Genomic DNA, 25,608 nt, shown 5'->3' on the forward strand with positions numbered 1-25,608 from the left:
CGTCATAGAATCGAAGTCAGATTTAGAAACACACTGATTATGGAATTGTTATGATTTTCTGAAGTAATTGACTGAGATATGATATCAGATTGTACTGGTATTGATTATTAGTTGAGAAAATTATTGTCTGGTAAAGTGATATTGATCGGGATATCAGAATTGTACGGTGGTACCGTCGATTTTGAATTATTGATCAGATTGGTATCGATTTGAACAGTATATTAATATGATATTATTGATATTGCCATTGCCAAATTGAAGGATTGACATAGTTTGAATTCCAGACCGAAACTACGAACGAAAGGTATAAGTCAATGTGGTATTGGGACATCGACTCCAGTAGGATGTACTTGAGTTTCCCTAAATCACATACTTATTATTATATTTTATTTTTGTCATTATTGATTTGATTGAATGCCTGTTCTGTAGAGTTATAGGAGCATGCATTAGACGAGTAATCTTGTGACAAAAGTACCTGATAGTGGCGGGATAGCCACGGGCACATTGCACGATGTCACAAGATAGTGTATTGGAGATAGGACCACAGTCCATGACGGTTAGGTCAGGACACTAGATGTTTGGTTATATCGACTTGGATAGAACTGGAATCTTTTCTATTACTGTTGGTCGATATAGGAATACCAACATCTTTGCATCTGGGTGTTTTGGTTATAACGACGTGGATAGAATTGGAGTCTTTTCTATTACTGTTGGTCGATATAGGAATACCACATCTGGAAACCGGGATCCCTAGGCTAGGATTGAGTCTAGTCTGGGTCGTGGAGTCACGAGCATTGTCGACAGTTTGATATTGATTATGTTTCAGCTTTTGATATATATTGTTGTTATCTGTCCATGCTTTTATATTTACCATATGATTGCATGTTTCGTTGATTTATACTGGGATTATATTCTCACCGAAATTATCCGGCTGTTGTCTTGTTTGTATGTGTACTTGACAACAGGTGGGACCAGATCAGGGTCCAGGAGATGAGGAGAGATCGTGATAGAGTGGAGACCTCGGACTTGGATGTATCTAAGGTTGTGACATTTGCTATTTGAACCTTAGTTTTATTTATTTGTCGACAGTACAGGACATGTACTATATTTTTACTGAGTTGTATATTAGTTTGATTTCACTATATTCCGCATTAAAAAAATTTTTTTTATGACCCTGATTACTTGATTAGTAATCTGATCCTGATGACGATTAAGAACTGATTAGCGTCCGTGTCCCCACAGTACAAGTCCTGTAACGACTACAAATCAGTAAAAACTAAGGTTCAACATCTAATTGTCAAGTGCCAAAACCCTATATACATCAAAGTCCGAAGTCTCCACTCTATCACGATCTCTCCTCATCTCCTGAACGCTGATCCTGTCCCACCTGTTGTCATGTACACATACAAACAAGACAACAACCGGATAATTCCGGTGAGAATATAATCCCAGTACAAATCAACGAAACATGCAATCATATGATAAACATAAAAGCATGGACATATAACAGCAATATATATCAAAAGCTGAAACATAATCACTATCAAACTGTAGACAATGCTCGTGACTCCACGACTCAGACTAGACTCAATCTTAGTCTAGGGATCCCGGTTTCTAGATGTGGTATTCCTATATCGACAAACAGTAATAGAAAAGACTCCAGTTCTATCCACGTCGATATAACCAAACATCCAGTGTCCTGACCTAACCGTCATGGACCATGGTCCTATCACCAATACACTATCTTGTGACATCGTGCAACGTGCCCGTGGCTATCCCGCCACTATCAGGTACTTCTGTCGCAAGATTACTCGTCTAATGCATGCTCCTACAACTCCATAGAACAGGCATTCAATCAAATCAATAATCACAACAATAAAGCATAATAATAAGTATGTGATTTAGGGAAACTCAAGTACATACTACTTGAGTCGATGTCCCAATACCACATTGAATTATACCTTTCGTTCGTAGTTCGGTCTGGAATTCAAACTCTGTCAATAATTCAATCTGGCAATGGCAATATCAATGATATCATATCAATATACCGTTCAAATCGATACCAATCTGATCAATAATTCAAAATCAACGGTATAACAGCACAATCCTGATATCTCGGTCAATATAACATTACCAGACAATAATTCCCTCAACTAATAACAATACCAATATAATCAGATATCATATCTCAGTCAATTAACTTCAGAAATTCATAACAATTCTGTAATCAGTCCGTTTCTTAATCTAACTTCGATTCTATGATGTCTAACATGTCAAGAACATCATATATGAATTCCATTCAATTCTGACAATATCATAATTTCAAAACATGTCAAAACGTAGCAAAACTTACGTCCAGTTGTAGCCTACGTCGATAGGATTACAGTACTGAAGTCAGATTATAATTCGGACGGACGGATTTTAAACTGTTGAAGCTTTAAGCACAAAACTAAATTTTCCTTCGGAGGCGCTCGATTCTTTCTTCTGAGAAAACATTGCATGTATATATATATACAACTCGCGCATGCAACAAAACAAGTGGCTCGCCCTTTGTAACACACGTCTCGCGCATATGCGCGACATCACTCGGCGTATATGAGCGAGACAATATGTCTCGGCGCGTTCCAAGCACGGCAGCTCGCGCATATGCGCGCCACTCTTCTGCGCAGATGCGCGAAGCATTCTTCGCAAATCTCGGGTACCCTCGCGCAGATGCGCGAGTCTAAGTCGCGCATGTGCGCCCAACTCTCTGGACCTCTCGCGCATGTGCGCCCAATGCTCGGTCTTTCATTATGGCTTCTGCACAGCTCGCGCATATGCACGCCTACTCTTCGCGCATATGCGCGAGACCTTCGGTCCTCACACCAACAATTCCCACATAAAATCTCATTTTGTCTCGGTTAGCCCCTTTCATAATCACCTCAATTTATAAATCAATAATTACAGATTACCAGAATAAAATTCTCGGGCATTACATTTCTCCCCCCCCCCCCCCCCCCAAGATACGATTTCGTCCTCGAAATCAGAGATAGTCAAATCATATTATTAAGAAGGAATGTAATTAAAGTCGAATAAAAATTTACATCAGTGAAACAATGCTGGGAATTCTTGTCTCATATCTGATTCAGTCTCCCAAGTAGCTTCTTCAATGCCATGACGAGTCCATTGAACTTTCACAAGAGGAATCGTCTTCGTTTTGAGCTGTTTTTCTTTACGATCGATAATCCGAATCGGTTTCTCGACATAACTCAATGTCTCATCCATCTCGGTCTCGTCTGGTTGAATAAGATGAGAATCATCGGGGAGATACTTCCGCAGCATAGATACATGAAAGACATCATGTATCCCTGATAATGAAGGCGGCAAGGCAAGTCGATAGGCACGATCTCCTATCTTTTCGAGAATCTCATAAGGACCAACATATCGTGGAGACAATTTCCCTTTCTTTCCAAATCTAACCACACCTCTAAAAGGAGAAATCTTCAGGAATACTCGGTATCCTACCTCAAATACCAACGGTCGTCGTCGAAGGTTGGCATATTTGGCTTGTCGGTCCTGGGCTGCCTTCAATTTATGCTGAATAAATTTCACTTTTTCCATCATATCTCTGATCATGTCAGGTCCAGTCTCAGGAACTTCAGAGATATCATTCCAATATAATGGAGATCTGCATTTCTTTCCGTACAACTCTTCAAAAGGAGCCATCTCAATACTCGTCTGATAGCTATTGTTGTACGAAAAATCGCAAAGAGGCAATGCATCTTGCCAATTAGTGCTAAAGTCAAGTACTACAGCTCTTAGCATATCTTCCAATGTTTGAATCGTCCGCTCTGACTGTCCGTCAGTCTGTGGATGATATGCGGTACTCAGATGTAACTTCGTACCGAGAGCTTGTTGCAGGCTCTGTCATAAGTGCGAAGTAAACCGAGGATTACGGTCTGAAACAATCGAATTCGGCACTCCGTGCAATCTAACAACTTCCTTGAAATAGATATCAGCCATTTGATCATATCGGTACGTCATTTTGTATGGAATAAAACATGCTGATTTGGTCAATCGATCAATCACCACCCAAATCGCATCACAACCTCGGGAGGAACGTGGCAACTGTGTCACAAAATCCATGGAAATGTGATCCTATTTCCATTCAGGAATCGACAAACTCTGTAACAGTCCTCCAGGTTTCTTTCTTTCAGCCTTCACCTGTTGGCAATTCAGACACTTGGCTACAAATTCAGTAACATCAGATTTCATTTGCTTCCACCAATATTGTGTCTTCAAATCATTATACATTTTCCTGCAACCAGGATGAATGCTAAAACGACTGTTGTGCGCTTCTGTCAGTATTCGTTGTCTTAAATCCGAAACATTCGGCACAACAAGACGATTATTCACATACAAAATACCATTTTGAACCTGATATTCCGATCGATGTCCAGCTCTCACCATATCAATCGACTTCTGAACATTCTGATCAACTTTCTGAGCTGCTTTAATTCTCAAAATCAGCTCTGGTTCAGCTTGAATAGTATAAAATCTCATAGGTCTCCGATCTGTCTCAAATACTAATCCAGACAAACAGCAGTCTTCAATCAAATTCGAAACACCAACAGTCGATAAGGATAAAGAACATACCTTTCGAATCAGTGCATCAGCTGCTGCATTGGATTTTCCTGGATAGTATTTGATTTCACAATCGAAATCTTTAAGCAAATCAAGCCATCTCCGCTGCCTCATATTCAATTCAGATTGTAAAAATAGATATTTCAAGCTTTTGAGATCAGAATAGATCTCCAACTTCTCACCGTATAAATAATGTCGCCATATCTTTAGTACAAAGACGATGGTTGCCAATTCAAGATCATGAATTGGATAACGAGATTCATGGGTTTCAGCTGTCTCGAGGCATGAGCAATCACATGCCCCCGCTGCATCAAAACACAACCCAATCCGCGGTGAGATGCATCACAATAAACAACAAAATCACCAGTACCTGACGGAATAGTCAACACTGAAGCACTGGTCAATCTCTTTTTCAGTTCGAGAAAACTGGTTTCACATTCCTCAAACCAAACAAATGGAGCATTCTTCTGTGTCAACTGTGTAATCGGTTTGGCAATACTCGAAAAATCTTTAATAAATCGGCGATAATATCCTGCCAAACCCATAAAGCTGCGTATCTCTGGTACAGATGTCGGTCTCGGCCAAGAAATCACTGCTTCAACCTTACTGGGATCAACAGATATCACGTTTCCAGATATAATATGCCCCAGAAACACCACATGTTTCAACCAGAACTCGTATTTCGACAGTTTAGCATATAATTTCTCCGCCCTCAAAATTCTCAACACAGTTCTTAAATTCTCAGCATGCTCCATCACATTCTTTGAATAAATCAAAATATCATCAATGAATATGATAACGAAATCATCCAGATATTTCTGAAATATGCGGTTCATCAACCCCATAAATACCGCCGGTGCATTCGTCAAACCAAACGTCATGACAATAAATTCATAGTGTCCATTCCTGGTTCTGAATGCTGTTTTAGAGATATCAGATTCCCTGACTCTCAGTTGATGGTATCCAGATCTCAGATCGATCTTGGAATACACCTAAGAACCCTGCAACTGATCAAATAAATCATCAATACGAGGCAATGGATATTTATTCTTTACCGTTGCCTTATTCAGTTGCCGGTAGTCAATACAAAGTCTCATCGACCCATCCTTCTTCCTTACAAACAGTACTGGAGCACCCCAAGGAGATATACTCGGTCTGATATACCCCTTGGCCAGTAAAACATCCAACTTTTCTTTCAATTCTTTTAATTCGATCGGTACCATCCTGTACGGAGCCCTCGAAATCGGAACTGTTCCTGGCATCAACTCAATGCTGAAGTCTATTTCTCGAATCGTAGGCAATCCAGGAATCTCATCTGGAAAGACATCAGCAAACTCACACACCACTGGCAAGTCCGCCAATGATGGGCTCGACTTAAGTAAATCAACTGAATATACCAGGAATCCATCCGCTCCTTTTTGCAATAATCGAGTCATATTTATTGCAGATATCAAAGGAATTCTAGCTCGAGAACCCTTACCGTAAAATTTCCACTCCCCAGCCATCTCAGGTCTGAATCTCACTATCTTGTGGAAACAATCAACTGTAGCTCGGTACTTGGTCAACATATCGATACCGATAATACAATCAAAATCAGATAAACCAAGAACAATACAGTCTAATTCAATCGTATGCCCATCGTACTGCAGTATACAAGATTTCACAAATTTCACCGATATCAAACCTGTCCCTAACGGGGAAGAAACAGACACTACCGCAGACAATGACTCAATAGATAATGCATGACTCAATGCAAACTTCTCACAAGTAAAAGTATGCGATGCACCAGTATCAATCAATACGTATGCAGGATAACCAGAAATAAAACAGTTACCTGCCACAACATCATCAGGTGCATCTTGTGCCTGCTCCTCGGTCAAAGCAAAAACTCGGGCCTGATGTCTAGGAGGCTAGCTCACGGTCTGGCTTCCTCCTGGCCTCTGTTGTGACTGAGTAGACGGTGCTGGCTGAAAAAAATGAACAGCAGATGGTCGTCTACCTGTCTGAGCCACTGATCCAGATAACTCAGCTGCCTGGGATCCCTGGGCACCTCTCTGTGGACACACTCGGGCAAAGTGTCCTTGTTGTTTGCAGATACGGCAGCTGCCAAATATTCCTCGGCACTGCTCAGTGGGATGCTTCCCTCCACAAGTATTGCAAATAGGTCTAGTATAGCTCTGGCTCTGTCGAGGACTCCTAGAGCTAGAAGAACTACTTCCGGACTTCTTGAACTGCTTCCCTCTAGCCTTCAAGAAATCCTTCTTTCCGCCACTGCTGCTGCCACCTTCGAATCGAGGAGGTGGTTGTTGTGGTCCCGGTGCTGGAAGCACAAACGAAGCTCCTCTCTGCCTCATCAGACCGGCTTCGGCTCCCTTGGCTCGGTTCAGAGCATCAGTAAAATTATTCGGTCGCCCTGTGTTCACCAATGTAAATATTTCTGGATTTAGGCCATTTATGAACTGGTCCGCAACAGCCTCATCATGTTCAGCGACGTGGGGAGCAAATTGTAACAGTGAAGAGAACATGGCCACATATTCCTCAATGTTAAGCTGGCCCTGTCTCAGATTATCAAATTCGGCTCCCTTGTCTTTCCTGTAAAACAATGGAAAGAACCTCTGATAGAATTCAGTTCTAAACACATTCCAGGTAGTAGTCGTACCTCGGTGTTCCAATGCCCGTTTTGTTGTGATCCACCAGTTTTTAGCAACATCGTGTAACTGGTATCCTATCAGCTTCACTTTCCGCTCATCACTATATTCCAAGGACTCAAACAACATTTCAATATCATCCAGCCAATTCTCACAATCCACGGAATTCTACGTACCCTTCAAGGTCGGTGGATGGAAAGACTGAAACCTTTTTAACAATGTCTCCATTGGAGTGGCTGTAACGTCCATTGGGGGATTGGACGTGCTACCCTGTTCTGGTACTCTTCTCGGAGGCATATCTGATAATTAAAGAAGTTAGTAATTCCAATTACCACAAATCAGTTTCAATCCTCCTCGGATCATCTTACAGCTGATCCATTCCAAATAATACACAATACCATATCAAAATCAGATATTTCAGGTAACCATTTATTAAAAAGAATATATCATGCTAGCAATCAGAAGCAGGAAAGAAAACCTCAATCTACCCCGCTCACTAGCTCCTATCTCAATCTCAAGGATCTATCGCTCTGATACCACTGTTGTGGGGACCCGGACGCTAATCAGCTCTTAATCATCATCAAGATCAATTTTCTAATCAAGTAATTAGGGTCATAAATTTTTTTAATGCGGAATATAGTGAAATCAAATTAATATACAACTCAGTATAAAATAAAGTACAAGTCCTGTAACGACTACAAATCAGTAAAAACTAAGGTTCAACATCTAATTGTCAAGTGCCAAAACCCTATATACATCAAAGTCCGAAGTCTCCACTCTATCACGATCTCTCCTCATCTCCTGAACCCTGATCCTGTCCCACCTGTTGTCATGTACACATACAAACAAGACAAAAGCCGGATAATTCCGGTGAGAATATAATTCCAGTATAAATCAACGAAACATGCAATCATATGATAAACATAAAAGCATGGACATATAACGGCAATATATATCAAAAGATGAAACATAATCACTATCAAACTGTCGACAATGCTCGTGACTCCACGACTCAGACTAGACTCAATCCTAGTCTAGGGATCCCGGTTTCCAGATGTGTTATTCCTATATCGACCAACAGTAATAGAAAAGACTCTAGTTCTATCCACGTCGATATAACCAAACATCCAGTGTCCTGACCTAACCGTCATGGACTGTGGTCCTATCACCAATACACTATCTTGTGACATCGTGCAATGTGCCCGTGGCTATCCCGCCACTATCAGGTACTTCTGTCGCAAGATTACTCGTCTAATGCATGCTCCTACAACTCCATAGAACAAGCATTCAATCAAATCAATAATCACCACAATAAAGCATAATAATAAGTATGTGATTTAGGGAAACTCAAGTACATACTACTTGAGTCGATGTCCCAATACCATATTGACTTATACCTTTCGTTCGTAGTTCGGTCTGGAATTCAAACTCTGTCAATCCTTCAATCTGGCAATGACAATATCAATGATATCATATCAATATACCGTTCAAATCGATACCAATCTGATCAATAATTCAAAATCAACGGTATAACCGCACAATCCTGATATCGCGGTCAATATAACATTACCAGACAATAATTCCCTCAACTAATAACAATACCAATATAATCTGATATTATATCTCAGTCAATTAACTTCAGAAAATCATAACAATTCCATAATCAGTCTATTTCTTAATCTGACTTTGATTCTATGATATCTAACATGTCAAGAACATCATATATGAATTCCATTCAGTTCTGACAATATCATAATTTTTCAAAACATGTCAAAACGTAGCAAAACTTACGTCTAGTTGTAGCCTACGTCGATAGGATTACAGTACTGAAGTCAGATTACAATTCGGACGGACGGATTTTACACTGTTGAAGCTTTAAGCACAAAACTAAATTTTCCTTCGGAGGCGCTCGATTCTTTCTTCTGAGAAAACATTGCATGTATATATATATATATATATATATATATATATATATATATATATATATATATATAACTCGCGCATGCAACAAAACAAGTGGCTCGCCCTTTGTAACACACGTCTCGCGCATATGCGCGACATCACTCGGTGCATATGCGCGAGACAATATGTCTCGGCGCGTTCCAAGCACGGCAGCTCGCGCATATGCGCGGAGCATTCTTCGCAACTCTCGGGTACCCTCACGCATATGCGCGAGTCTAAGTCGCGCATGTGCGCCCAACTCTCTGGACCTCTCGCGCATATGCGTGTATTGAGGTCGCGCATGTGCGCCCAATGCTCGGTCTTTCATTATGGCTTCTGCACAGCTCGGGCATATGCGCGCCTACTCTTTGCGCATATGCGCGAGACCTTCGGTCCTCACACCAACAATTCCCACATAAAATCTCATTTTGTCTCGGTTAGCCCTTTTCATAATCACCTCAAATTATAAATCAATAATTACAGATTACCAGAATAAAATTCTCGGCATTACACACACACACACACACATATATATATATATATATATTAATTTAAAGGAGTATTCGGATCGAGTGTGTGTCGGATTATATCAAAATCGTCTCCATACCCGAACCCGAAAATCTTCATACTCGATTACCCAATTATTTAATCGGATCTAAAATTTCTCCATACCCTATTCTATTAGTATCGGATATCGAACCCCCAACGAGTTCAGAAAAAATTGCCAATCCTAATATTATCCACCGTCGCCCCCCATCAATTCCGCGATCCAAAAAGCAATCCCAATTTACTAAACCACATTACCCTGAAGCCGAAACTGTTAAAACCCGGTTTCACAAAACCAAACCAACCGGACCGGTTCGGTTCCTTTGACCATTTTCGGCATCTCCACTCCCCACTAGAACATTCTATCGGCCGTGGGTTCCTTCTTCTCCAAATTGAATAACAATCAGGGTTTCTCCAGGGCTTTAATTATCGCGCGGTGTGCAGATACCAACTCATGGTTCGGTGCCACGGTTTCCGGCTCGCGCGCCGCTGCTTCTATTCATTGCTCCTCCGCAATTCCTTTCCCTTTGTATGCAGCATTCTCACGTAGTCTTATGAATAATGTTGCGTTTTGCTATACATGTGTTGTTGTTTTAATGGTTATTTATTTTGCCTTGATTGGTTTGCAGTTGTATGAATCTTCATTGAAAGGGGACTTCAGGAGCTTCAGCTCGGCATTTTGCGATCGGTCGAGGGCCCTTTTTACTTCCAATTTTAGAAATGGTACTTGAAATTATGTCTGGGGTTCCATTTTCTTACTCATTATATTTTTCTGGCTTGAATTATGTGTTTCTGATGCTTTTTTTGTTAATGCAATGCAGAGAATGATGAAAAACATTGGCTGAGATTAGGATCATTGAATTATAATCTGGGAGCAGCACGGTCAATTCATGCAACTGGTATCGTTCACGTGTTGTTTTGTCAATCTTGTGTGTTTTTCTTTGCTTTGGAGGTTACTTGTAATTTGTTTGTTTGGAATGAGTATTATTCATGATGAAAAATCTAAATGATATACTGTAATTTATTTTAGTTTGTTAGTTTGTTACAAGAAGCTACATATTATTGTCAGACTATTATCAAATTGTTAAAGAAAATTATTAAAATAATAATTTTCTTTAACATATCTTTGTTAGCTATCTGTATCAACTAAAATTTTTAATTGACTAGATAATGCACTAGCAGCATTAATTGATTGTTCCTTAATGACTCAACCTTAGTTTCTAGGTCTTTTTTATATTTCCTTCGAAGCATGAAGAGCATGCTGCATGCCTACCAAGTGCGCCGGTTAGCGGAAGCTCCGAGACCATAATGGGATGTATTGATTAAGTATAAAAAGTCTACTATTTCTTTATCTCGTGAATTTAATCCTGAAAAATAAAAACTCTCAATGAACCTTTAAGTTGCTCAATCTGCAATTAGCCTTTGTCAATATCCTGTTCATGTTGGTTCTAATTTATGTTTGAGAGTCCATATTAATTTTCAACTATAAGGTTGACCGATTGAATTATTCTGTTTTCTCATTTTTTTCTCGGTCTGCCTTTTCTTAATAGCTCAATTGTCAAGAAATTTTTACGATGTACTCAGTGTCAGTAAAAATGCCACGGCATCTGAAATCAAGAAAGCTTATTATGGGGTATGTTCGTGTTTCTTCACCTTTTTTCTTCTGAGCTCCCCTCCTATTTTTTCTATCTTCTTTTTACTCCACATACTCTTAGCTATTTTCTCGATTTTGCAGCTTGCAAAGAAGTTGCATCCAGATACAAATAAAAATGACCCTGAAGCTGAAAAGAAATTTCAAGAAGTTCAAAAGGCTTATGAGGTACACTTTGAAAGCATTGGCATTTTTCGGCATAAGCTCCTAGATTTGCGTATTTTATCGAACTTTCCATCCAAAATTTTGGCAGGTGTTGAAAGATGAAGAAAAGCGCCAGCAATATGATCAGGTCTCAAATATATATTTCTCTGCAAGTAATTGTTTCTTTAAATTTGCAAGTCTTATGTTTAACTTTATAAGTCTGCAGCCATGGCTCCATTTACGGCAACATTCATAATATTCTTTCCTATGCTATGTAGTAAATGATTTGAGATGCTGTAGTTTTCTTCCTTCTCAGTGTAGGATATGGCATTCTCAAATTAATTAAGTTGGTCATTTAATTGAACTCCTCAGACAATTGAATTTTAGAATTATTTTTTGATTTAGAGAGGAAAAGAAAAAATTAGATGAAGTGAAGTTTGAAAAGGTGAAATCATAGAAGTGCAAATCTGCATATGGTAAATATGAAAGATGTAAACAGATACTAAATGTTTTTATTGTATTCCCAATTTAAAGGAGGGATATGCTGATATAGTTTGAATTATATAGAAAGAACTAATAAAATATGGCTTTAGTTATTGTCTCAAATTTTTTCATATTTCTTATTGTTGTTTCCAACTGTTTTTTATGACTTGTTGACTCTGTATTTATTATTGTCTCGTAAAAGTAGTGTAGCTAACATAATAGTCATTATATGTACTCCGCATGCGTTACAAGTGACTTTTCCTGGCATATTTCGGAGTGCTGAATGTTTGATGGATATATCTATATATGACAACTTTTGCCGTAAGTCTTCCCCCACTTTTCTCTCTCTACATATAATTTTCCAAGCAAAATTCAAAATTAAAATAGCTTGTGCCATTGTACAAGTCCTTAATTTAAAGAAATTTTGTGTTCCATATATTTTTGCTACAATCGAATCCATATTATTTACAACATGTACAAATAGAATCCTAATGCCTGCACAGAATCTAAGCGTGCAACTTTGCTGGGAGTTGTACCTGAATTCTATGTTTTACATAGTGTTGCATGTGATGACAAAAATCTACTATACCTGTGATGTAAATTAATTACTTGTGTGCATGTAGGAAGTCTTCATTCTCCATTTTTTAGTTGCATTTAGAATTTCGTTATTCGTGTTTGAGTGTTTTAATCTGAACAAAATGCCCATTAAACAGCTTGGTCATGAAGCTTTTGAGCAAGCCGGTAAAGGTGGAGATCCTGGATTTAATCCATTTGGAGGAGCTGGTTTTAATCCTTTTCAGGACATCTTTAAAAATGCAGATGTAAGTTTATGACCTTAAATTATCTTTTTGCTGTTCATGAACATAGTTGTCAATAGCCCCCATAGTCCTCGCTATAGCGAATAGCATGGTGAAGCGACACCACATCGCTATGCGCCAGGGACTTTGCCATAGCGCTCGCTATCCTCACTATTGGCACTATAGCGACAATCACGATAACTGAAATAGCGGCACTATTGCAAAGTGAAGCTACATGTTTATTTTCTGTCATCTTTTTTTTTTTTTTTTTTCTAATTTTGGTTTTTTTGGCATGTACTTGGATTTTTGCTGAAATTATATTTTTCTGCATTTCTTGCTTTATTTTTGTGTCTTCTATGATAATTCAATGAAAAAACTTAAAATAATTCAGATTTTAGTATTTTACGAAAGTTGATGGAATATTGTGATGGAAATTAAGGTTTTGAATTGATGTTACTATATGTTATATATTATATATTTATATACTTGCGACACTTTACTTTTAAATAACCCTTGCTACGCTATTCTCTATGCGCTATAGACACGGGCAAACCTTTGCGCTACAGAGCGCTATGCGCGATTGACAACTATGTTCATGAATAGCTATCGTTGCTTTCTAAAATGTCTTGGACTCCTAATTCAACCGCACTGCTAAAGGTATGATGAGAGTTGTAATTGATCAGGTATTGGGATGAGTTAGGGAGTGAAGCTGCTGTAATGGTGATACACTGCTGCAGTCTTATAATAGACTTTCTAGAATGGTGGTATCCAGAAATTGCAAGAAGATACAATGGCTAAGACATATAGAAGTAGAATTTAGTTATTCTGCTACAAACTAGCTTTTCTAGGTGAGAGTTTTTGTGGAGTACCGAACTTTGTATATGGGGGTGCATCGATGACCATCACCTCCTTTTTTTCTTCGGAAGCCTGATATATAATATTGCATGGAACTCACCAATCAGTAGTTTTTAAATGCTCCCTCACTCTGGCTGAAAAGTGGTTTATGGTGATAGAACATAAATTCACAATTAGCCACTTAGATGTTTTCAAAGTATGGTAGAGTTACTGAACTCAGTGATGTTTATGATGAAAGAAGATGTACGAGTTATCCATGGACGTAGGTTCAAGTTTCAACTGGTAACAAGCGACTTCAAGACAGTGGACCTTAACATGTTATCACTGTTGCATATCCTAATCTTGACATTTTTGCCTCAGTTTTCCTTATGGTTTCTTCTCATGTTTGAAAGATCTAATCTGTGTGTTGTTTTGTTATGATCTATTGCAATTAGATTTTCAACAACATCTTCAATAGGAACATGGGTGGTGAGGACGTCAAGGTTAAAACTTTTTGTCTACCCATCGATGACAAATTTAGTGTTTATTGTTAATATGTTCTCTTAATCTGAGACACTGGTGCAGGTTTCTGTTGAACTATCATTTATGGAAGCTGTTCAGGGATGTACCAGAACTCTATCAATCCTTACTGATTTGGATTGCGAAACTTGTGGTATTGGCTTATATCTTTCCTATGACAACTTCAGAATCCATGGGGCTCTGTTCTGGATTCTTTGGCTTTGTGCATTTTCTTTGAATCCTAACTTTTTAAGTTGATTTTGAGTTACATGACAAGAAGGTCGAGGTTCAACTGAATTATTCTTTAACTATGTTTTCTCATGCATCAGTTTTCAATTATGTTTTCCTTCTGGATTCTTTGGCTTTATGCATTTTCTTTGAATCCTAACTTTGTTAAGTTGATTTTGATTTACATGATAAGAAGGCGAGGCCAAGGTTCAATTGTGTTGTTATTTCACTATGTTTTGTCATGACTAAGCTTTCAATAATTCTTCTGTTGTGCGTTAGGTGGAACTGGTGTCCCTCCTGGGACCCGGCCTGAAACCTGTAAGCGTTGTAGAGGCTCTGGCACGGTGGGTACCTTTGGCCTCACTACCTTGTGAATTCCTGAACTCATTAACATTTGAGTTTTTTTCCTATGAAAATTGACTGATATTCATATTAATATTTTTGTTTGCCAACCCAGATTGTTTCACAGAACGGTCCTTTCACACTTCAATCTACTTGTCCAAGTTGCGGAGGAGCTGGGAAAATTGCATCAGTATGGCCTCTTGTTCTATGATCATTATTTTTTAACACACCCACTGAATATTTTGTGGTTTTTTCTTGTCTTTTGATTTACTGGGCCCTCATGAGGATCTATCATTTGTCTGTGTAATTAAAAAAATGGCTTTAGAGGATAGGGATGATCGTGATTTTACTAGAGTTATTGTATACCCTAGGTTTGTCTGTTACATTCATGGAATTGAATAAAGGATAATGTTTTCTCATACTGGCATATGATCCCCTGGTCATAGGATTAATAAATTGAACTGTTTAACATTGTCTAGATCATGGTATTGAGTCAGTTTTTTATGTTAACAACCTTTGTGACTTGTGATGCCCAATGTCGGAAGATATTGATCTTGATTCTATTAAGAGATATCTGATTATAATTTATAACTATTGAAAGTTGTTTGTGGCTTGGTGTTATGCATATGCAGCCATGACTAATCTGCAATTATGATAGATTTTTTAATATTGTTGGTGAAATCGAGAGAATGAAAATGAACTATATCGAATAATTATATCTTCTGACTTTATAATTTGAATCAGAGCTTCTGCAAGTCCTGCAAGGGTAAGCGAGTATTGAGAGGGCCAAAAACAGTTACATTGAATGTCATGGCAGGTGAGTTTATCAGAAAATTCAGTCATTATTTGTGTTTTAATTTGTATTTTAACCAGCAGTGTCGTTTCTGGTCAGCAGTTTCCTCCTGTTTAGGAAACTTGATGTACATAATTTTCATCAAACTCAGTGTTAAAGGAGTTTTAAAAGATGCACCTTGATATTGCCTGCTAAATCAGTTAATATAGTCTAACCTACTGCTGTTTGGATGGAAATATCAGTTTAGTTTCACTAGTAGTTAACCAAATTCAGTCCTCTCTTTGAAATGTACAATAAAAAGCTTGTGAAATTTTCCATTATGTTTGAATTTTTCTTCATGGTGGAATTGATTTCCGGTTGTGGGCTTGTGGCTGACCTTCAATAGCCGTTTGGAACTGGGCTTTTTACTTGTTGGTCTAGATTTAAAATGGAATTGTTACAATTTACGAAATGTTTGTTGAGAGCTATACGGTTCTTCACTCCTTTGTATTTATTTGTGTGTACGACAAAGTTCCAGCCATTAAAAAAATTCATTTGATTCTACATCGGTGATTTGCAGGGGTGGACAACAACGAAACTATTAAGGTTCCCAGAAGTGGTGGAGCTGATCCTGATGGGAATCAACCTGGTGATCTTTATGTTATGATCAAGGTCCCTTGTTTAGATATATTACTGGATTTTTTGTTTTTGTTTCTCTGCATAAGGTAGCTCGAATGTGGTTGGAAACATACACACTGAACTCTGAAGCCTGGATGGATGCATTTTACAGGTCAGAGAAGATCCAGTGTTCCGCAGAGAAGGGGCTGATATCCATGTTGATGCTGTTTTGAGCATCACTCAGGTAATACTAACCAAGCACTCTTTTCTTTCATTTTGCTAGTAGAACAAGAAAATTGTTCCATAAGTGGTTTGATTTAAATTTGTATTGATAGCAAATTATTTGCATTAAGATGTACCGTGCTATATGTTTTAATTTTTATTTGAGGACACCGAATTGATGGTTGTCCTTATCTCTATTTTCTCAGGCTTGATGACCTGTTGGTTTTTGTAAAATAATTCTTCTTATCTAGGTTAGCTAATGAACAGTTCTATTTGCAGGCAATACTTGGAGGAACCATCCAGGTGCCCACCCTGACCGGGGATGTTGTCCTTAAGGTCTGTCTGAGGTTTCTTTAGTGATTTATTTCTTTTTATAGTGGTGTCTTTTCTATCCTCATTTTTGACTTCCTCCTTCAGATGAGATTTTGGATCTACTTCTCAGTTTTCTATGTTCTGTTTTGGGTTATATTTGGAGAGGGGTTTGGTATTGGGGTTTAGTCCCAAATGCTTTTTTGGTGTAGGATGCTTTACTCTTACTATCATTTTCTATTGCATTACCCTTTTTTTGGGTGTCTGAGTCTGGTTCTACTTCTGGTTTGTAGGTTCGTCCTGGCACTCAACCTGGCCAAAAGGTTGTCTTAAGGAAAAAAGGTAGAAATTTTCCTGGGAATGTATATTTGTGTTTTCTAAAGGAAAAAACCAGCCAAGTGATGGAGGGTTCAGAGCAACCCAACATGTATATATAGCTGGCACTTGTAGTTATTGGCTTTTGCTAAGATATTGCATAGATATTTGTTTTAAACCCAATTAGAATTTAGAAGTAGCTATTTGTTGCCTTAAGTGCCATTTAATTCTATGAGGAATTTATCTTGCTTATACATTTACTTCTACCTGACTTTATGGTGATATGGCTAAAATAAAAAAAAATCAATAGATTGTACTTGCCTCACCTTTTTCTTCCTTATTTCTGCTATTTGATTTGATTCGTGAGATATGATGATGAAAGCTATATGATATAAGGATGATAGAATGATCAATGACTCTCTAATCATTTGTAGAATGTTGAACCAAACATTAGATAAAACAACAATGTTTAATCATTTAATATCTTATTTTTTGCACCAAATGGTTGCATATGATGTATCCATCTAGGACTAAATATTCGTAATGTTGTGTATCTAGGTATTAAAGTCAGAAACTCCTTTTCATTTGGAGATCAGTATGTTCATTTCAACGTCAGCATTCCAACGTAAGTACCTTGGCAGTAGTAGGTGTAGCTCTTCTCTCGTTTTCTTGTGTGAAATAGTCCATTTCCAATTTCATTTGTTTCATTCTCTAATCTACAAGTTCATTTTCTATGCAACTATTTTATTTGAAGTAAAAAGGAGTCATTACCAAATGCCAAATGACAACCAGTATATTTGAGGGGAAAGACAGAACTCCGTATAAAAATTTCATATTCCACTAGCATCTAAAAATTCGCATTAAAAAGTACTACGAATAAGGTTTGTTCTTTTATTTTCCTCAAGAGGATGCCATCTATTTCGACTAATTCGTTCTTCTATTACCTTCTTGTTAGCAACTTGACCCAGAGGCAGCACCAATTAATCGAGGAGTTTGTTAAAGAAGAGCAAGGGGAAACTGATAAAGAGGCTGCTGCAGGTGCATCAAGTTGATCCCTACGGCAGCGCCAGGTTTTTGGAATCTTTAGAAAGGTGATGAAAATTATTACCCTTAAAATTCTCTGGAGCTGAAATGATTTGGCTGAGCAATTTTGAGTTAGAAAGTAATTAAATTATTTGTACCTTCCGTTTGCTGGGAAGGGCATGTAAACGTCATAATAGATATAGCATTTCACTGAAGATCATGTTTGGATCAAGCATTATTGTACATAAGAACATAAAATTTATAAAGCCGATTCATCCGCTATATATTTTTTAATTCCAGATAGTTTCTCAGTTATAAATAAATGCAATTTTACGTTTGGAGCATGCCTCTGTGTGCCTCTACTCTCATTTATTGATCTATTTGATTTTTTTCTTATTTGTTAAATACGGTTAATTAGATGCTATCGTGCATCCAATATGCCTGGTTTGGTGTGGTGTCAGTGATAGATACACCCACGAAGAGGTCGAAAAATGATTGCCGAAGTCATGGGATAGTACAGACAAGAAATGGCTCCTGACGTACTTATTGAAAAAGAAACATGAATGAATCGATATTATACATGAGAGAGATTCCAAAATTATGCATGGATGAGAGTGCGCATTTGAGGGTTTCTTAAAAGATTTGATAGATACTACTCGTACCAACAATGAACAATCTTTTTTCCGGAAGTTTATAATTAGAAACTCCAAAATTAAGTCTGTTTGACTTGAGATAAGTGCTTGTTCGTATAATGAGGACAGTCATAAATATTGTGGCGTTACATTGGCCAGCTTTTATGATCTAGCCTTCCTATGTGTGCAAGACTATACATATGAATTTATTCAAAATAAAAGTTATGATAAAAAAACTGGTGTGATTTTCCAGGAAAATAATATTATGCGACTGGGATGTAAAAGACAAATAGAGAAGTGGGATTCCTATCTATAGAATTTTGGTCGGTTGTTCGCACGTTCCCAAGTAATTTGCCAATCAATAATATTCGCTCAGTTATTTGGGTTCAAATTAGTTATGTTACTTTATAGTATGGCAGAAATTATCTTCGATTTCTTGAAATTTAAGCATTATAAATTCATAATTGCGATGAATGAACAATCCAATATTTGAATCGAACTTTATAATAAAAGTTAAAAAAAAACTACATCAACCTTATGTTTTAATTTATCATCATATTTTTCGTCATCTCACTGTACGAATCCAACTTTGTGTTATATGCATGTTTAAACATAATACCAAATGTTTAACTCAGATCTGGCATGAACATGAACCAGATGAAAAACGAGCTCCTCGAGCACTTTTAGCAAAAAATTCAACTAAAATATGATAATTTATAGAGGTATATTTATCATTTTATAGCATTTAAATCACTTCACTTGACCTTAAATTTCCATTTGAGACCATCCAATTATTATTGTATACTTAAGGTCCAACTAATTAGTCGAGCTCGATCTCCACATGAACGAGCCGACCTCGAGATTGAGATCGCAAGCTTATGAGCCGAGTACTCTTAAGCTCGATAAAATTATAGAGCTTGAAATTGATATGGAGCTTGAATCGATAAGCTTAACGAACGATCACGAATGAGCTTTTCAGGGAGCCGAGATCCGTGTAGCTCGTGAGTGTCTTTGTTCATTTACATTTCTAAATTTAAAATAATCATATATATATATATGTGCGTGTATATATATATATATATATATAATTGTAATTGTGATAGGCTTGTGAAGTGGCCACAACCTCAAATCACTTGGTGCCGTTTGCAGCCACAAATTTTTTTTTATTATTACAAATGGACTCGAACCTATGACCTAGGGGGATGGGAAGCGTGAGACCAACCAACTGGGCTAAGCCCGGTCTCTGCAGCCATGAATTTTGCATCCTGAGTTCAACGATTCATCTTGAAAATTTCCTTTTTAAGCCCATTGTTTAGTTTGTTAGAGTATGAGTCCAGCGAATCAATTTGTTGATTAGATTTTATTGACTTTATGTAAAAATAAATCTTTATTTTAATAATATTTTATGATTTTATTCAATTATGATATTTAATATTTCTGTATATCTATGCAAGCTGCATAGATAAAATCCTTGAATATAATATAGGTACCATGAGATCTTCTTCTCAATTACGATCATGAAATTTATTAGAAAGTGTACCATATATTTTAAACACGTTCTTAGTATATTCAGTCGCCTAAAATAAGAATATGGGTCGCTTGAGCTTGAGACTAGCATCTGTAAGGTAAACGTCAGGTTTCAATGGTAAGGGCATGATGATGTCTATTCATACCGATAAATGATCATTTGATGATGCACTGAACAACTTTCCGTCGGACTTTCAAGTGGTTATAACTTATCGAGTGGAATAATTCGTGGTTATGGTTGTACACCAGTAGTTATTTTACCCGGTACAACATAGAGGCTCTACGTACTAGCATGCATTTTGATCCGTTTACCGACTCCATAGAGGGTAATAAGGTGACGAGGTTGGATGTAGTTTCGAAACACATAAGAGCCAATGTATTGTAGTAAGAGATTCATTACTTACTTACGGGTGAAGATATTATATATGACTTGATGAGTTAATATTGCAAGGAATCGCCGGTCAGAGTAAAACATGTGCATTTTGGAAAGACATTTCTTCAGTTGCCCATATCATATCACTTTTATTACTCAAAGATACATCACATTGTTATCGAATTCATTTGCAACTTTTGATATGTCAATGGTTGCCAATTCGATCAGGATATATGAGTTGAAGAGAGCATATTGGACGCTAACCATAAATTAAGAAACTTGCATACATTATCAGTGATACCTATAGGATCATGGAGCGATGCTAATAGACGATTTTATCATGATCCGATGGATGCAATCAGACTTGAGTTCTGACATTTTTGATCAAATGGTTGATGAAAAGAATGAGGCAAATTAGGTTAATAACAAATAAAAATAAATGTTCTTCTAAATCATATGAATTTGAGTTGTATCTCTAAATTATTGAGGGTCACACAAGTATTGTATTTTGTGTTTCTGTTGATATAGTCAAGTTCACGGAGTTGAATGTGATGATTTTAGTTTAATGGAGATCAAACTAATTGCTTATAAATGAGTTTATAAATTGATTCCATGTAATTGAAGACGTGAAAGTTATCTTAACAACTAATTAAGTGAGGAGAGTGGATGGACATGTTTTTGTGAAGAAGTTCACAAAACTATCAGTTACAAAAAATGTATGGTGAAAATTTTTTTATATGAACAAGATTTGTTCAATCGATACATCGGCGATGTCTGATTGTCGATCGGGATTATACGATTTCACAATTTATTTAATAAATTTAGAATCTACTAATAAAATAATAATTTTAGTATTGTGACTACTATATACAAGATTCTCATGGTATATTTTAGAAGAGTCACATATATATAAATATATATAAATTAAAACTTATATATATTTCATTAAGAGTAACATGAAATAACATAATTTTTACACACAAATTTTGTGCACTAAAATTTTATCTCAACTCTCTTCTCACAAGGAAAATATGTCACCACTATATTTTGTAGAAAATATTTGAATCCAATTCTTTCCACAGCGTCGCTCCTTAGACTGTCGCCAGATTTTTGAAATTCCGGCGATCCAGTCTCGATGAAAACTTCGTTTAGATATTTAGTGCGATCTATACGAGGAAAAAAGTTTGATCGTTGACCTGATTAGAAGACATAAGAAAAATTGTAGAGATTTACGAGAAGAGCTATAACGGCTTAAACACCAAGATAATTGGAGGCAGCGTTTAATACGCAAAGATAAATCAGATCTAAACACCATACAAATGATTTAAATCATATGACACTTAATAAACGTTTTGAACGTCAAATGTTTTTTTTAAACTTAAGCTGCGGCTTGGGTGCGAAAAATGGTACACCAACAATGTTATCAGAGCTAGTTTATTATGTATCATGTGATTTTTTGTTTAAATTATGTTGAATAATTAGTTTCTAACCGTATAAGATTATCCAGAAAATCGCACCCCCCTAGAAAATGATTTTATTTCATTAAGCCTAATATGAAATAACATAATTTTTGCACACAAATTTTTTCCTACTAAAATTTTATCTCAGCTTTCTCACAAGAAAAATATGTCACCACTATATTTTGTAGAAAATATTTTATCCAATTCTTTCCACAGCGTCGATCCTTAGACGTAGCCTAGATTTTTAAAATTCCGACGATCCAGTCTCGATGAAAACTTCGTTTAGATATTTAGTGCGATCTATACGAGGAAAAAAGTTTGATCGTGGACCTGATTAGAAGACTTAAGAAAATTTGTAGAGATTTACAAGAAGAGTTATAACGGCTTAAACACCAAGATAATTGGAGGTAGCGTTTAATACGCAAAGATAAATCAGATCTAAACACCATACAAATGATTTAAATTATATGACACTTAATAAACGTTTTGAACGTCAAATGTTTTTTTAAACTTAAGATGCGGCTTGGGTGCGAAAAAACGGTACACCAACAATGTTATTAGAGCTAGTTATTATGTATCACATGATTTGTTGTTTGAGTTATGTTGAATAATTTGTTTCTAACCGTATAAGATTATCCAGAAAATCGCACCTCCCTAGAAAATGATTTTATTTCATTAAGCCTAATATGAAATAACATAATTTTTACACACAAATTTTGTCCACTAAAATTTTATCTCAGCTCTCTCCTCACAAGAAAAATATGTCACCACTATATTTTGTAGAAAATATTTTATCCAATTCTTTCTACCGCGTCATTGCCTAGACGTCGCCAGATTTCTGAAATTCCGGCGATCTGGCAATCCAGCCTCGACGAAAACTTTGTTTAGATATTTAATACGATCTATACGAGGAAAAAAGTTTGATCGTGGACCTGATTAGAAGACTTAAGAAAATTCGTAGAGATTTACAAGAAAAGCTATTACGACTTAAACACCAAGATAATTGGAGGCAGTGTTTAATACGCAAAGATAAATCAGATCTAAACACCAAACAAATGATTTAAATCATATGACACTTAATAAACGTTTTGAACGTCAAATGTATTTTTGTAAACTTAAGTTGCGGCTTGGGTGCCGAAAAAATGGTACACCAACAATGTTATCAGAGCTAGTTTATTATGTATCATATGATTTGTTGTTTTAATTATGTTGAATAATTTATTTCTAACCGTATAAGATTATCTAGAAAATCGCACCCACACCTAGAAAATGATTTTATTTCATTAAGGCTAATATGAAATAACATAATTTTAACACACAAATTTTGTCCACTAAAATTTTATCTCAGCTCTATCCTCACAAGAAAAATATGTCACCACTATATTTTGTAGAAAATATTTTATCCAATTCTTTCCACAACGTCGCTCCTTAGACGTCGCCAGATTTTTGAAATTCCGGCAATATAGTCTCGATGAAAACTTCGTTTAGATATTTAGTGCGATCTATACGAGGAAAAAAGTTTGATCGTGGACCTGATTAGAAGACTTAAGAAAATTCGTAGAGATTTACAAGAAGAGCTATAACGGCTTAAACACCAAGATAATTGGAGGCAGCGTTTAATACGCAAAGATAAATAAGATCTAAACACCATACAAATGATTTAAATCATATGACACTTAATAAACGTTTTGAACGTCAAATGTTTTTTTTAAACTTAAGCTGCGGCTTGGGTGCGAAAAAAATGGTACACCAACAATGTGATCGGAGCTAGTTTATTATGTATCATATGATTTGTTGTTTGAATTATTTTGAATAATTTGTTTCTAATCGTATAAGATTATCCAGAAAATCGCACCCCCTAGAAAATGATTTTATTTCATTAAGCCTAATATGAAATAACATAATTTTTACACACAATTTTTGTCCACTAAAATTTTATCTCAGCTCTCTCCTCACAAGAAAAATATGTCACCACTATATTTTGTAGAAAATATTTATCCAATTCTTTCTACCGCTTCATTGCCTAGACGTCGCCAGATTTTTGAAATCCGTCGATCCAATCTCAACGAAAACTTTTTTTAGATATTTAATGCGATCTATACGAGGAAAAATGTTTTGATCGTGGACCTGACTAGAAGACTTAATAAAATTCGTAGAGATTTACAAGAAGAGCTATTACGGCTTAAACACTGAGATAATTGGAGGCAGAGTTTAATACGCAAAGATAAATCATATCTAAACACCCTACAAATGATTTAAATTATATGACACCTACTAAACGTTTTGAACATCAAATGTTTTTTTTAACTTCCGCTGCGACTTGGGTGCGAAAAAATGGTACACCAACAATGTTATCACAACTAGTTTATTATGTATCATATGATTTGTTGTTTGAATTATGTTAAATAATTTATTTCTAACCGTATAAGATTATCCAGAAAATCGCACCCCCTAGAAAATTAATTTTTTTCAAATAAATAAAAATTATTTTGTGTGCGTGCGTATAGCGGTGACTGCCATATCCCTTTTAAATAAATATTTTTCAAAAAACAATCTGCTGTGCAAAGGGGCGGCTGCCTGAAATATTCTAGCAGCGGGCGGACAGACGGAAAATGTGCCCGAAAGTGTCTCGGGTAGTGCTGCCCCCCTAGGGCTCAATTATTTGGGCTAAAGGCGATTTTTGAATTTTTCAAATTTTTTGGTTTCATTTAAATTTTATGAAATTTAATCAAATTCACGAAATTTGTTAAAATTATGGACTTTTTCTAATAAAATAATTAATTAGAATTGGATTTTAATTATTTATTGTAAAAAATGTTTTACGAGAATTTTTATTATAAATGAAATAATTATTAATTTATTTTTAATTCTGACGATTAGAGATAAATTTACGAGTTGCATGATTTGATGATTGTGAGGACCCGGACGCCAGGGTCTAATTTTTTTTTAAATGCGGAACGTAATGGAAATCATACTAGTATACATATCAGTATATAACAAGGTACAAGTCCTGTACAACATATATATTCAATACAGACTAAGGTTCAACAACTAACTCAAGTGTTCAAACCCTATCTACAATAACATCAAAGTCCGTGGTCTCCACTGTAACGAAACGTACTTTTTACTACTTAAAATTTGCGGAAAAATTAAAAATTCTCTTGAATACGAAAATAAAATCAATACGGTCGTCACTACATCATCCATTCACCAATAAAACTTTGCTAAAAGAAAGGTTTGTTCAAAATGTCTAGCAACCAAAAAAATAAATCAGAGTATTAATATTTTCATGCTTAAAATCTTAAAATAACGTGGGCGGTCCTCGGGTCTAGCCTTCTGCTCAGTCCAAGCCTGCCCCTTGGTCGCCACCCCTCGTCTCGTCCTCAACATATTCACCTGCATCGATCAAGTCTAGTGAGTCTAAAGACTCAACACGTATAAACTGGGAAATAGCGAGTACTACATAATAAAACCGCATGCAACTTTAAAATAGAACATACATACTTGAACTTGAATTTGCATACTAACACTTGAACATACGTACATAACATAGACGTGCCATAACGTGAAAACTTGTCATAAACATACTGCATACTAGAAC

The 25,608-nt window shown here is 36.5% G+C and overlaps 1 protein-coding gene across 2 annotated transcripts; it reads left to right on the top strand.

The window, feature by feature from the left end:
* The first annotated feature begins 9,991 nt into the window (after positions 1 to 9,991).
* LOC140812139 (chaperone protein dnaJ GFA2, mitochondrial-like) lies at positions 9,992 to 18,359 on the top strand. Of its 2 annotated transcripts, XM_073170349.1 has the most exons (18): positions 9,992 to 10,287; positions 10,388 to 10,481; positions 10,580 to 10,657; positions 11,309 to 11,391; positions 11,494 to 11,577; positions 11,663 to 11,701; positions 12,750 to 12,857; positions 14,123 to 14,170; positions 14,253 to 14,340; positions 14,694 to 14,758; positions 14,872 to 14,946; positions 15,501 to 15,573; positions 16,109 to 16,200; positions 16,319 to 16,390; positions 16,648 to 16,704; positions 16,971 to 17,019; positions 17,551 to 17,617; positions 17,948 to 18,359. In XM_073170349.1, exons 1-18 carry the CDS (start codon positions 10,213 to 10,215, stop codon positions 18,042 to 18,044), a joined length of 1,344 nt encoding a protein of 447 aa, XP_073026450.1. In that variant the 5' UTR covers positions 9,992 to 10,212; the 3' UTR covers positions 18,045 to 18,359. The 2 variants fall into 2 exon arrangements, with proteins under 2 accessions (XP_073026450.1, XP_073026451.1); XM_073170350.1 differs by lacking the exon at positions 9,992 to 10,287 and having other exon boundaries at positions 11,309 to 11,401; positions 11,503 to 11,577.
* The last annotated feature ends 7,249 nt before the right edge of the window (positions 18,360 to 25,608 follow it).

The sequence above is a fragment of the Primulina eburnea genome, chromosome 14 (genome assembly GCF_022965805.1).
Source record: "Primulina eburnea isolate SZY01 chromosome 14, ASM2296580v1, whole genome shotgun sequence".
Taxonomy (NCBI): Eukaryota; Viridiplantae; Streptophyta; class Magnoliopsida; order Lamiales; family Gesneriaceae; genus Primulina; species Primulina eburnea.

Coding starts and splice junctions, on each gene's coding strand:
- LOC140812139 (XM_073170349.1), top strand. CDS start 10,213: ATGGTTCGGTGCCACGGTTTCCGGCTCGCGCGCCGCTGCTTCTATTCA. Junction 14,171..14,252: donor TGGGTGGTGAGGACGTCAAG/GTTAAAACTTTT, acceptor ACACTGGTGCAG/GTTTCTGTTGAACTATCATT. Junction 16,201..16,318: donor ATCTTTATGTTATGATCAAG/GTCCCTTGTTTA, acceptor TGCATTTTACAG/GTCAGAGAAGATCCAGTGTT.